Source organism: Suillus subalutaceus (genome assembly GCF_016647625.1).
Source record: "Suillus subalutaceus strain FC151 chromosome Unknown DFJ58scaffold_18, whole genome shotgun sequence".
Classification (NCBI taxonomy): domain Eukaryota; kingdom Fungi; phylum Basidiomycota; class Agaricomycetes; order Boletales; family Suillaceae; genus Suillus; species Suillus subalutaceus.
In genome coordinates, this window is record NW_024540267.1 from 194169 (window position 1) to 208088 (window position 13920).

The 13920-nt window shown below is 47.9% G+C and overlaps 5 protein-coding genes across 5 annotated transcripts; 1 reads left to right on the top strand and 4 right to left on the bottom strand.

Moving 5' to 3' along the window:
* Window positions 1-979: 979 nt before the first annotated feature.
* Window positions 980-3740, top strand: DFJ58DRAFT_863465 (uncharacterized protein; the record flags this gene model as incomplete). The annotated part of the gene is made up of 15 exons (XM_041394100.1): window positions 980-1021; window positions 1070-1179; window positions 1229-1273; window positions 1326-1558; window positions 1608-1745; window positions 1793-2126; window positions 2177-2213; window positions 2267-2514; window positions 2565-2688; window positions 2763-2835; window positions 2893-2909; window positions 2962-3123; window positions 3174-3320; window positions 3375-3421; window positions 3469-3740. Coding segments are annotated over 15 exons (1821 nt in total), but the record flags the coding sequence as incomplete, so codon positions are not given.
* A 981-nt stretch (window positions 3741-4721) lies between these two features.
* Window positions 4722-5770, bottom strand: DFJ58DRAFT_743184 (uncharacterized protein; the record flags this gene model as incomplete). The annotated part of the gene is made up of 4 exons (XM_041387245.1): window positions 5650-5770; window positions 5391-5593; window positions 5183-5333; window positions 4722-5133 (listed from the first exon to the last, which is right to left on the bottom strand). Exons 1-4 carry the CDS (start codon window positions 5706-5708, stop codon window positions 4722-4724), a joined length of 825 nt encoding a protein of 274 aa, XP_041247571.1. The 5' UTR covers window positions 5709-5770.
* Window positions 5771-6863: 1093 nt separating this feature from the next.
* On the bottom strand, window positions 6864-7853 carry DFJ58DRAFT_724217 (uncharacterized protein; the record flags this gene model as incomplete). The annotated part of the gene is made up of 4 exons (XM_041385091.1): window positions 6864-7275; window positions 7328-7478; window positions 7536-7738; window positions 7795-7853. The coding sequence occupies 4 exons, from the start codon at window positions 7851-7853 to the stop codon at window positions 6864-6866; spliced, it is 825 nt and encodes a 274-aa protein (XP_041247572.1).
* Window positions 7854-8239: 386 nt separating this feature from the next.
* DFJ58DRAFT_654962 (uncharacterized protein) lies at window positions 8240-8476 on the bottom strand (the record flags this gene model as incomplete). Its single annotated transcript, XM_041381827.1, has 1 exon — window positions 8240-8476. A coding segment is annotated over one exon (237 nt), but the record flags the coding sequence as incomplete, so codon positions are not given.
* A 1925-nt stretch (window positions 8477-10401) lies between these two features.
* DFJ58DRAFT_770457 (Golgi transport complex subunit 5-domain-containing protein) lies at window positions 10402-13804 on the bottom strand. The gene is made up of 15 exons (XM_041389084.1): window positions 13781-13804; window positions 13522-13695; window positions 13356-13468; window positions 13030-13304; window positions 12768-12976; window positions 12555-12714; window positions 12362-12504; window positions 12238-12306; window positions 12095-12176; window positions 11921-12041; window positions 11768-11871; window positions 11608-11732; window positions 11101-11327; window positions 10847-11047; window positions 10402-10795 (listed from the first exon to the last, which is right to left on the bottom strand). Exons 2-15 carry the CDS (start codon window positions 13693-13695, stop codon window positions 10525-10527), a joined length of 2274 nt encoding a protein of 757 aa, XP_041247574.1. The 5' UTR covers window positions 13781-13804; the 3' UTR covers window positions 10402-10524.
* Window positions 13805-13920: the final 116 nt, after the last annotated feature.

Sequence of the window (13920 nt, forward strand, 5' to 3'; positions counted from 1 at the left end):
ACAAGCAGAGAACCACCCAGCGGAGTACCTTACACGGAAGAAACATGAACTCCTGAACAGTCGCGCCACACAAGGCGCACGATCAGGCCGCGGCGGGCACAGCACAAGGACGCAAGGATGTGTGGTTAATGGCAGCCGCGGCCGTGGTAGTGGTCGCGGTCGCGGTCAGCGTCAGGGTCAGGACCATGGTCGAGGCCGCCGTGGTCGGGGTCGTACTAGTCGCGGCCGCAGCAGTGGTCAGGAGTGTTCAAGCCCGACACCTTTGTCAATCACCGAGGCACCACAAGATCATTCCCACACATCTAAGGAGCTTGAGTTCAATGAGGCTCCCGATGATGAACGCATGCGCGACAGTTCGGGCGGTATTTCTTCGACTGTTCTGCCGATTTTCTCGCAATCACCCAGTCAGGAGGATGATCCAGATGATGCACCTTCATCGCCCGTCTGTCAATTACCAGGTGCAAGATTGGCTAGTAGCCCGCTTAGCGATGTTGACAGCACTATCTATGCAGGACAAGATACACAAGTCCTTGCTGATGGTATTCTGTCCCAAAACCACGGTCGGGAGGACGGCAGCCTACAATTTAACGATTCAGAGGCGCAAACTTCCAAATTGATGGTTGCGAATGCTCATCCGCCATCTACACGGCCTCTTCGTCCTTTGCCACGCAAAGTGTCGTCCAAGTATATTCCACCAAAGCATGGACAACATATCACCTATGCCCAACCGTCGAGACAAGTCCTTGATCAGGAAGGCGTCGATCGCCTACTGACGGATATTGGTAGGAACGCCTCGTTAATGCACTCCCAGACAGTTTCAGTGCATATGGAGGACTGGGCTCGCGATGACGATCAAGATGACGTCGCGGATGTCGATGAGATTGCGAACGAATTTGATACCCCTTCAACTAACGATGCTTTACCCCAGCTGTCCAGCTGTAAGGAGATGGCGAATGTCAGTGCGCCAACAATTGAACAACAAAAGCTTCCTTTGACGGCAAAGCCGCCAATTTGGGCCGAGGTATGCATAACACTGTGCAAACGTTCAGTACTCTTAACTGGCATGTAGTCTCGCCAAGAAGTCTGTGAATCATTCGACTACTTTCGAAGCTACCAGAGTGGTGTTTATTCTTTAAAGGATATTGTCAAAGGCTATCTTTTGGGCGGATCACCCGCAAGGTATGTTCTTCCATTAAAAGGCAAGATGTCGCTAACTGAATGAGGTCAGCCGTGATATCTTTCATTGCGGGGGAAGATTGATTATTTCCCATGGGTTAGTCCATGTCACATCGCTTCCATAAGTTGTCTGATTTGTTGCCATGCAGTGGCGGTAAAGCTGAGAGCATCCTTGATTACCGGGTTGGTCCTGCTCGGTTTCAACAGGCTCAGGATCAAGAAGCCACAGACAAATCTGTCCGTGCTCTACTAAAGAGCTATACAGACAAACGACCTTTAGTTCTTCTAGCTGATGAGAAGTACGCTCTATTCCCTTTTGATCTTGGTGCGTCGGGCTGTACGTATGTCGTCCTTGGATTATATTGGATATCTCATGCATGGGGTATGACACATCCAATTTGCATTTCTGAGTTGCTGAGCTCTCGCTGCAGCCGAGTATCAACCCGCATCCAATGGCGGGAGGGTTGTCCGCTGGAAGTTTGCTTTCCAGTGGTGCGAAGGACAAGGCGATCCGTGGTGGACATCATCCAAGAGCGATGATGTGGATATGCTTCCCGATCCGATGAGAGGTGGGTGACTGAGATTCTCCCATTCAATATTTCTCAACCTTGAGCAGATTATCCGTCTGCTCCCGGACAAGATCCGTCGCCGTCAAATGCCGTCGCCGATGTAACATGCAACAAGTGTTCTCAGAAGAGCCCTGTTGTTTATTCACAGGGATGGATGTGTCTGAACCCTTCCTGCACTTCCTTTTGGAGTCTAGGAGGACGAGAGCTGGAACAACAACAACTTGATTATGACACAACATTTTTACGTCCAATTGCAATGGTATTTACCAATCTTCCAGAGCTTCGCCCTGCGAAGCTCATTGAAACGATGGATTCCGTCACTACTTCGTATGCATTTAGCAAGGGCTGGCACTGCGAAAAGTGCGGGCGCCTTTCGAGTCGGTAAGCGTCGCTTCGCAGATATACAGTGCCGTCCTCACGCAAGTTTGAAGTTTCAAATGGGAACATTGGGAATGTTCTAATTGTCGTGTACGTGTCGTTCCCCTCCTATTATGCGGCGTCCCTTGAGGTGTTTCCCATAGTTGATTCACAAAGTTCCCGGGAGACTGCGGACAGCAAAAGAATTTTGGCACCAGCGACCACCAGTAGATTATCTACACTCACATGTTGGAAAACAATCAGGTTTGCAGCGCCATTGTCATTCATTGGCACTTCTCCCTCACCTGCATGCGCCGCTTGCAGGGGTCATCGCTCGTCGACCAGAGCCACTCGAATTGGGCGATGGCGGAGGATTCACACACTATCTCACCTTCATTCTCCCTCATGAGAGGTAAGGGTCACACTAGTACGCTGCATCATCTTGATGACGAAGTCATGCAGAGGAAGGATCCATCTCATATTGGGCACTCCATTGGCAAACAAACGGGCGGACGAGATATTTCGACAGTATCAGGAGCAAGCCAATGAAGGAGAATTGCTTCTTAGAAGATACCCACTCAGGCTTGTGAGCAGCTTCCTTTTGATTACAAGGTCTTTCTGAAATCCGTCTAGCAAAAACGTGCGTAATGAAGATTTTAGAACTATGCTAGTGATCACTTAAACTATGTTGCAGTTCGTGGAACTTTCCTTACTAATTATTTTTCTCAAAATTGTGAGTGTATATTTTTTGTTGGCTAAAGATTCTCGTGCTGAGCATTTTGGCATGCAGCGGGTGAACCCTACCAGGTCATTACATTCTGCATCTACTTTAATGACGAAATGCTCAGGGATGAAACAGTATGTTGGTGGAACAGGAAATACCGTGCCTTTCGACAAGGCACCATCATCCGTGTGTGGTGCCCTCGCCTTGATTAAAGAGAGATCTCGCCTCGCTCTTCACAAAGATATACCATTTAACGAGATCCTCAGCGCTGCATATATGGAAAAACAAAAGATGTCTGTAAGTTTGAGGACATAATTTCCCCGTAGTCTTGCATTGACGTGTCTTAGTTCCACAGTGATAGTGAGCACGGGCTAGGTCCTGTCGTAGCTTCCCTTTCACTAGGATCTGCGGCATTCATGCATTTTCGTGCCCGTGCTACACCAAAGGAGCCAAAACACTCATCGTCAAACGTGCTGACTTTGATCCTCCGACACGTAAGTCGTTTTCACAAAAGTGCAATTGTACTACGTAGACCTGAAAATTGTCAGGGAGACGTACTGATCATGGAAGGCGATGGTGTCCAACAGCATTATGAGTAAGTCCCAAGTTACATGGGAGCGATTGTATCTGAAAGTGTTTCAGGCACACTGTCATACCCATGAATTTTCGCATTGCTGCTACCGCTCGTTGCATTGGAACTGCATGATCAGTGCCGCATGTAACAAGCGAAATTTACTTCCTCGATGTGAAATGCTATGTTTTCGTTCTACAATAGTGCTTTGCTACCCGCTCTCCTTTGTCGTTCTCGATAATTCCATTTAATATACTGAGTCGCATTTCATCCAGTGTACAACCATATCGTGCGCTTCACGAGCCAACGCATATATCAATTGATAATATGATATATCTTCAAAGGATTGACGAACGCGGCGAACGTCGTCGATCGCTACTACTCAGGTCAACAAGCTAAACAGCACGTAATATACACACTTCGCTCGTCATTAACTCTACTTCTCCGTGGATTGCATAATCTTAACGCAAACGCCTCCTTACGATGCGGTTGGTCTCCTGCCAATGACCCTCACCGACCAGCAACAACCTCCGCGACATTTCCACTTGCTTGCATCATGTACGATCTTCCTTCACCGCTCACAGGCATTGTTGTGAGTAGCGGAGTTGCTGGAGTTACTTCTGAGGTGGACTATACAGAGGACCCAAGGATGTCGCGGATTTCTAAGCCTAGTATCACTAGATATAGTTTGTTTCTCGTGTTTTTGGTCGGACTTCCTTCCAGACTCACGCTGCCAGACCCGGCTCAAAATCTAATTCACAACGCGTCGGCTGTGCCCAAATCGCTCATCTTGCGTGCGCGGAGGTGCACATAAAGCTACTTCAAAAAACATTTTCACCAACAGTAAGGTGCTCTGCTTCCTAGTGGAAACCTGACAGCAAACCCTATTAGAACCCAGGTTGAAGTTGTTCCGGTCCTCCGAAAGCTACTCAGGTAGCGCCTCCCGCACAGTAGACCGAGGATGGAAGGGAGGGTATGCGTGACGACGTGAAATTGTCGTAAATTTCACCTCGATCATCTCCCAACCCGACTTTAGCCCTCCGTAATCCCCAAGGAAGCAAGAAGCTGATGTAACGAAAACAGTCTCGAATCAATAGCAAATGAACATATCAACAAAAACAATCAGAGAAGCTGCTTATACAGAGGGCGAGCTGGAAGAATGAAGATGGGGGAACTAGAGAGAAAGCTGGTACAAGCAATTGCTACATGATCGGTTCTTCCTACAGAATGTCCCTTCATTATCGGCCACCTGAGTCATCCGCGACCGCCCATCATTCCTTCCTGTTCACGGCATGAGATGGTAGGTGGTGGCTACGTAGATAGCTCAAGTCTTCCTCCACACCATTTTCGATCCAATGATCCAGAGGACAAGCCAATGAGGGAGCCAGTGGAGGAATGCGAAAAGACCCGAGTTGCTCCCAAGTGACATATATGTCGGAGGGTTGGGACTCAGCACCTTTGCAACCACACGTCGTGCAAATTCATCAGTAAGCATGCTCCCTTCGCCTTGACTGCTATGCATGCGTTCGTACACCCGATCGAAGTAAGGCTTGTAGATGGACGTGGGTGATAATTCAAGGGTGGCCGCCTGGTTGGTACTGATATTTGACCGAATGCCGCCTGGTGCTACTAGCATCACTTTAACGCCGAATGGTTTACATTCCATGGCCAGAGCATCACTGAGCGCGTGAACGGCCGCCTTAGCTGCGCAGTATAATCCATTCCATGCAGTAGAGCTATGAAGACGGGGTCAGTTGAAGGATGGTATTATAGCACCGTGCTCACATGTTTCCCGCAATTGACCCAATATTGACGATAAGCCCTTGCTTGCGTTCCACCATGGAGGGTGCGACTGCCTGTGCAACCCGCAAAACCGAGAACGTGTTGGTCTCAAAAGCCTTTCTAGCCTGATCTAAAGATACATCGAGCAATGGCCCTGCAAGAAAACGAACATGATAATTGTTTCAGGGTGGCTTGAAAGGTTTTAACGAACCGATGGCTATGGCACCAGCATTATTCACAACGATGTCGATTTTTCCCTGCTCTTCCAGAATGGACTGTACGACGAGTTTGACATCTTCATCGCTGGTCACATCCATGGCGCGCTTTTCCACGGAATGCTTGAAGCCGTCCATTGTCTCCAGTCTACGAGATGTGGCATACACAGTGCATCCTTGCTCCGCAAAACGTTCACATCTGTGATCATAAGTTGAAATAGCTTGAAGGGAGATCATTGAAGACAGCGAACTTACAAATGGAAGCCAATCCCGCCTGTTGAACAGCCAGTTACTAGAACGACTTTTCGCGACATGAGTGTTAGGTGAGGCAGGGCGATAGCATGATTGCTTCCTATAGCTTATGGATACACCTAATTTAGTACATGTAATGAGAACTCGAAGTTAGGCGGCTAATACTTTGAGCCTCCCTATTACATAACCACTTACATCACAACATCAGTGACATAACTTGGCGCCTATACAATCTTCACGCTGGATACGTCGTAGGTGGTATCTCTGCCAACGCCGACCATAGCCCAACAACATCCAGATCTCGTGCAGGAGTGAAGTTCAGCCGGGGCCAGCGCCTTATTAATAAGCACGATCGACGGGTCAACGTCTGGTGGTGATGTGTAGCGTGGAGGCTCTGGTATTGGGAGGTCCTGCAGTGTGCGACCATATCGCGTGCTTCACGAACCAACGCGTCTATCAGTCGATAATAGGGTAGGCATATATTCGAGGATTGACGAACGCGGCGAACGTTGTCAATTGCCGCTACTCAGGTCTACGATTTAAACAGCACGTACTAATATGCACACTTCGCTCGTCATCAACTCTACTTCTCCGTGAATTGCATAACCTCAACGCAACGCCTCCGAGTCCTTGTCGAGCCTTACGATGCGATTGGTCTCCTGCCGACGACCCTCAACAATCTCCGCGACATTTTCACTTCCTGTGCCCAAATCGTCACGTAGGTGCACGTAGAGCTACTTCAAAAAAAATTCTCACCAACAGTAAGGACAGCAAAACCTATTGAGCCGTCCTATTAGAACTCAAATTGGTTGTTCCGGTCCTCCGAAAGCTACTCAGGCAGCGCCTCCCGCACAGTTGACGAAGGATGAAGGGGAGGGCATGTGTGATGACGTGAAATTTCACCTCGATCATCTCCCAACCCAACTTTAGCACTGCTTCGATCAGCCCTCTGTGATCCCCAGGGGAGATTTTCGACGAAACCAGTCTCGAATTAACAACAAACAAACATGCCAACAAAAACAATCAGAGAAGCTGCTTATACAGAGGACGAGCTGGAAGAAAGAAGATAGGGGAAATAGAGAGAAAGCACAGACTAGCAATTGTCACATGATCGGTTCTTCCTACAGAACGTCCCTTCATTACTAGTCACCTGAGTCGTCCCCATCATTCCTTCCTGTCCATGGCATGAGGTGTTGGGTGGTGGCTACGTAGATAGTTCAGGTCTTCCTCCACACCGTGTTCGATCCAACGATCCAGAGGACAAGCCAATGAGGGAGCCAGTGGAGGAATGCGACAATACGCGAGTTGCTCCCAAGTGACATATAAGTTGGAGGGTTGGGACTCAGCACCTTTGCAACCACATGCCGCGCAAATTCATCAGTAGGCATGCTCCCTTTGGCTTGACTGGCATGCACGCTTTCGTACACCCGATCGAAGTAAGGTTTGTAGATGGACGTGGGGGATAATTCAAGGGTGGCCGCCTGGTTGGTACTGATATTTGACCGAATGCCGCCTGGTGCTACTAGCATCACTTTAACGCCGAAGGGTTTACATTCCATCGCCAGAGTATCACTGAGCGCGTGAACTGCCGCCTTAGATGCGCAGTATAATCCAACCCATGGGCCAGGGCTAGTATGAAGACGGGGTTAGCTGAAAGATGGCATCATAGCACCGTACTCACATGTTTCCTGCAATTGACCCAATATTGACGATAAGTCCTTGCTTGCGTTCCACCATGGAGGGTGCGACTGCCTGTGCAACTCGCAAAACCGAGAACGTGTTGGTCTCAAAAGCCTTTCTAGCCTGATCTAAAGATACATCGAGCAATGGCCCTGCAAGAAAACGAACATGACAATCGTTTCACAGTAGCTTGAAAGGTTTTAACGAACCGATGGCTAGAGCACCAGCATTATTCACAACGATGTCGATTTTTCCCTGCTCTTCCAGAATGGATTGTACGACGAGTTTCACATTGTCATCGCGGGTCACATCCATGGCACGCTTTTCTACTGAATGCTTGAAGCCGTCCATTGTCTCCAGCCTACGAGATGTGGCATACACAGTGCATCCCTGCTCCGCAAATCGCTCACATCTGTTATCATAAGTTGAAGCAGCTTGAAGGGAGATCGTTGAAGACAGCAGACTTACAAATGGAAGCCAATCCCGCCTTTTGAACAGCCAGTTACTAGAACGACTTTTTGCGACATGACATCAGTGATGTGAACCGGTGAACAGATGCAGAAAGTTGTTTAAACTTAAAGCAATATATTGTAGAGCATCGCAACAATCTTCGCTTTGACATGGGAATATTTGGCATTGTCGAGGAATGACGTTACAAGCACACCAGTCTGACCTTTGTCGTTTAGATGGACTTAAGAAAAAATGAACATGTTCATGAAATTAAATGCAGACCGATGCTGCGAGGGTCAAGGAAGGACTCCGGTTGCAAATTCCTCGCAGTATACATAGGCAGTGTTGTTATTAACCCGGGTTATAACTGAATAGGTTATAACTGGTGCGTCTTGATTTGAATTAACCGCGAAATAGCTGGGGTTAATGGGGTTAAAAACAGTTAATTACTTCAAAGTGCTAGCTACTCTGAGTCGTCAATAACGATTGAACTCGATGGACTATTTCCCATGCCTGGTGACTCCCCTGGGACATTCCTACTAGTACTTTTTTCATCCTCGGGCAGGCGTGACATTAGCTCGTAGAATAAAGCCTCACTCTCCATGTTTTTCACACCCTGGAACCAAAACTCGTCCCATCCAACCTCAACAGACCAATTGAACATGTCGCGGATGCGAAACATTCTCTTCTGACTGAAGAAGCAACGAATTTGTCACTGCCTGCTACTTTCCAAATCCGAAATGCCTGAGATGTCATCCTCAACCTCAACTACTTGTCCTAACCCCGATATGTATTCCTTTTGCCATGATTTCGACCTTTCCGGCAATATAAGGGACATTATCGCATGCTGTTTGAGTCCGTTATACGGTATACATTAATCATTTATGTTACATGGCATCAATTGACAAAAACTCACCTTCCTGCGTCAAAATTGTGAAAGTTCTGACAGCCTGTTGATCAGCATTTGCGAGATCTTTAGCCTTCACATTGACACAATATTTACAGCGTGCTTGCCAGTGCACTTTGTCAACCTTCGCAGTCCCCTGATGAAAATGATCCCACAGCCAGGACTTCTCCCTACCCATCGGAGCGGCTTGGAGAGGTAATACAGTCCCAGGACGCTGGCACAGAAAGAATCGGAGAGATTGATGATAACGATTAAAGTTTGGTGACCCCCAATTAACCCAATTAACTCCTAGTATTAACCCAATTAACTCCTAGTACATTAACCCTACTAACCCTCCCAAAATCACAGATCCATTTAACTAACCTCTTAACCGGTTATAACCGGGTTATAACTGATTTAACGGGTTAGTAACAACACTGTACATAGGCAGGAATCATCCTATATTTCTCACGGCTACCAATGATATCACGGACTCACCAATTCACTGATGGGATGGAGTGTTGGGTGCCAAGGCAGGACGATAGCATATTCATTTCCTATAGGTCTTTGTAAGTATAGTACATGTAATGAGAAGTCTGTTCCTCCGTACGTATCATTCCAGTATAATTCCGATTTATCTCGGAAGCTCCAATGTGAAATAAACAGCTCAAATATGTAAAATCGTTGATATTAGAGTAGATTTCAGCTCACAAATCCACAAGTTTCATCGGGACGGTTCCCCTGTGCGTATATGCCCATCTGACCAAATGAATATGCACAGATGCCCTGCAAGATGCGCGGGCACAGACACGTAGCCCAAAAAAGGCACTGCAATCGCCCAGCTGAATCGACGACCCAATATAGCTGCGAAAAGGAAAATCAGCCTGCAGTAGAGCATTATATCATTAACCACTCACGTCACAACATCGGTGACATGACATGGCGCCTATACATCCTTCACACTGGATACGTCGTAGGTGGTATCTCTCCTATCCCCGCAAGCGCCGACCGTAGCCCGACAATATCCAGATCTCGTGCAGGAGTGACGTTCAGCGCCTTAAGCACGATCGACGGGTCAACGACTGGTGGTGATGTGTAGGGTGGGGGCTCTGGTATTTGGAGGTCCTGGTATGATATGTTAGCATGTACAACAACAGCGTTTTCCATGAACACGTCGATGTAGCGTCTCACGAATCAGCTAAAGGAATGTGCACTGACGTGACCCACCTCAGACCTTTCCAACCATCCCATAACCCACACCCATGCTTTACGTTCGTGCATCCAGTTATAGTCCACATTTGGATCAAGTGTTCCGCCCCATTTTACAGTAGAAAGCACCGCATCGGGATCGATTACGAGAGAAACGTCTACCAGAAGTCCATGGGAAGGAAAATGAGAGAAGCACAAGTGCGGTGGAAGGGTCGTACGTGAGCATCCTACAGTGAATATGAGTACATTTTCACGCGTGAATAATTGAGAACGAGGAAGAGGAGACAATGGACTTACCGTCCTGCAACACGGAGTTTCCGCCCCACATCGTCATCAGTAATGCAGTCCAGCATCATCACCGTAGCGGGTTCTGGAAGTGGTGGCATCCGTTACCACTTATCCGTATGTCGCTTGATTCCTGTCAGTAGGTCGATTTCCTATGCTGAGTTGGAAACAGGGTGAAAACCAAATTAGGCGTAATATTGTTTGGCAAGACCTTGCGTTTATAACACTCGCAAACAAGGACCAAATTGACAACAAAAATACAGTCATTGAGTCGATGTAGAAAGATACTACACTATCAAAGTCCACATATAAATAACCGTGAGCAAGAGCTGAATACCCTGTCGCGAGCATGTTAATTTTTGCCTCACTCACTCACCCCTCGCCTGCCTCAGCACCCTCCTCGCAAGTTCTACAAACTCTCCCTCCTTCCCAACCAGCGCAGCCTCAACCAGACTCCACGCATCCTCATTTCTATGCTCTTCCACCCATCGCACATACTCCGCCTCCTGCCATCCATGGATTATATGCGGCAGCGGCAGCGGGGACCGTACAAGAATATGGTGCAGCACCACGAGCGGAGGCAGGTTCGCGGCGTGCGTTGGACTTGCAAGTGAAGCTGTGTCGAGGAAGAGGAGGGGTCTATCATAAGCGAGTAAGCGGGTATCAGTTAGTGTGAGGAATAGAACAGACCGCATTGCTCTGAGCATTTTGTACTCTTCCCCAGCTACTTCAAGACCACGCTTGCTTGAAGGCCCAAGGAATGCACCCAGCGCAAATTCGAGCTCCGTCATATCCGTTGTGAGCTGCAGCTTCCCCCCCTCCCCTAACGGTTTCGCGATACTGGAATGGAGCACAAAGATTCGGATGACGTACTTCACAATAGAGAGTACCCTGGTTGTTCTCTTTAGCACGTCAGGTCAATAGCGAGTGCGTGAAGGGCATACCAGGACTGCGTCACATCACTCGAAAAATTAGTAAAGATCTGCGTCTTCACGTAGTTGAGTTTATCAGCGAGATCTTTCATGTACAGGCTTGGCCCTGCCATGCCTGCCATCGGGTCCATGACCTTCTGCAGGTCAACCCTATGAAGCTTCGAGACGATGGAAGCGAGCTCCCTTCGTATTGCCGTCAGGAGCGGGTCAACAATGCTATCGTAAGTGACATGCAATTTCTGTGCAGTGGAGTAACTTCAAGATTTGGTACTCTCTATACTTGGGAAAATCAATACCTTTACACCAGGTCTTACAAGCGAAGCAGCGCTCTCGGTGTGTTCTTCAGCTATCTTCTCCAAATTCGTCCAGCAATAATAAAGGCACGTCGCAACCTGGCCGTTCAAAATTTGTTGTGGAGTCGCCATCGGCCCAAGAAGCGTAACCACTGAGCGATCTGAAGAGATCTGGGTTCAACGCATGAGCTACGTGGTACCTATTCAGAGCCCCAAAAATACTCACTAGACCCTCGGCCCTCATCGTCGCACCATCGAGAGCTGCGCCAACGTTTCTCGCCACCGCAAGCATTAACAAAGGATCAAACCTAGCGGAATCAAGCTCATTCATCACCGCCCGCGCAATTGCAACTCTTCGTTAGCGCCTGGAGGTGCGCGAGAGCCACCAGCGAAAGCCTGGGAAACGGCTTCATTCAAGCGGGTTGTCGAACGAGAGAGGTAAAGAGCCTCAAACGTAGAAAGAGCGCGGAGGACGAGGACAGTTTCTGGTCTAAAAAATTATGTATGGTGTTCTATTTGATGAGCAGGGGAAGACCTACGATTGCTGGGATTGTGTGTAGACTGTGTCGGTATGTACTGCAATTTTGGCGAAGAATTCGTGGAAAAGACGTAAGAGCCTCGGGTAACCAGAGCTAAGAGTCTGTTGAAGGAAGGTCGATCCTAATCATGACACTTCAGTGGTGATGTACATGGCACTAATGACTTAAACAAACCTTTGGCAGCGTCACGAGCATACTTCTCAAGCGAGCGTCCCAGCGAAGTCCAGAACGTCGAACTAGGTTTGTTCTCTAGAACCTTCAAGTACTTATTAGTCATGGATTCGATGCATTGATGTGCAAGGAAGGCACCTCATTACATCATCAAGGAATGATCTTTGGGTTATCGGATCCTTCTTCAATTTCAGGACCTTCTCGAGGGTATACACCTAGGACGACTGGCAGTAAGTAGACACAATGTAGAACAATTTATTAAGTTGCCACCTTGATACAGCATGCAGCCATCTCCTCGATAAGAGACTCAAGGCGGGCCCAAAGCGCAGCTGTCCATTGCGGTGCCGTGATGTTCGTTGGTTCTGTTCGCACACGCGACTTATATAAGAGACCTTGAGAAGAAGGCACGCTTTCTTAAGAACAAGAACATCAGTAAAGGAAGAATAATATCTGTGCGACATACCCTTCGAAATAACTTCCTTGGAAATACGTGAGAGATCAAATGCAGTTCGTATTCGTTCCTCAACGGCGTCACAAAGGTCTCTTGATAGGCCCTGTATGAGCTTCGGGAGTGCACGTAAGTTGTACGCTGTTTGTAACGAGGATGCCAACAGTGATTGATCCTCAACATTGAAGTTTAAGTTAATGGTTTACGCTGGAATGCAGAATAACAAACCAAAGTAGAAAGACCAGTCATGATCATTGATTCCATCTCATGCGTGACCTTGGATTGCGCTTCTTCGATAAATGGTATGTGTGCTGCTGCCGCCTTCACAGATCGGAGGGGGACCAGGGTATCCATTGCTGGGGCAGTCCCATCGTCAGTTTCTGGTGAGTCTTTTCCTGGGGTATCTTCGGTCTCTTCAGGTCCATCCAATAAGGCGCCTTGATACGAATGAACAATTAGGAGCTACTTGCGAAGTAATGTACAAGCGAACCTAGCTCTGCAATTGTCAATGCTGCCTTAGCAATGGTGCGCTCCTTGTCATCTTGCTGATCCGCAGACAAGCCTTCTGAATTGTTAGGTTTTTTCTTTTCAGTAGTGCCCGGCTTGTCAAACGTAGCAAGCTCGGACATCTGAGTTTCCAGACGCCGCGAGAGCACAACGAAACGTGAAATACGTCGCAACGCATCTGAGGCTTGACGAATACGCTGAAGTCTGATGGCGCTCGTTTCCAAAGTTTGGTATGGAACACGAATTTTCTGGCGAAGTCTGATTAGGTCACGTCAAGTTACGACGTAACGACAGGAACTAGCTACGTACTTCTCCAAGGAGGCATCAACGTCGTTCAAGCCACGTCGAACTGAGGTCAGTGATCCAGAGAGGTTATTGACGCCCGCTGCTCGCTGGAGTAGCTCTTCATGGTGGGCGGTAACCTGCAGACATTGCGTCATCAATAGCATCTCAATGTGATGATATATCTTTGTACCAGACTTTTGATTTGCTTGCTCACGTCCTCAATGCTCAAGTCCAGCTTGGATATTGCGACTGATATATCCTCCTTGGCCGATTCTAAAGCTGTACCCGTTCGAGGCTTTGCGTACTGCGTTTGGTGAACTTGTGGATACGGCTCGCCAGCAAGAATGGCGTTTGGCGTAGTCATTAGCATCAAAGTCGGGGATAGTGAATAATGAGTAGTCTAATGATTTAGGGTTAAGTGACACAAGATGTAAGAGGAAAGTACTTACCCGTCATCGAGACATGGATCAAGACGAGCTCGGCACTGGTCCGGAATTTCTTGATTGTCGAATGTCACGTGCAAGAACGCGTGTAAGCTTAGCGCAGATCAAACTTCCCATCAATTACATCCTCAGAATCTTTAAGTTTC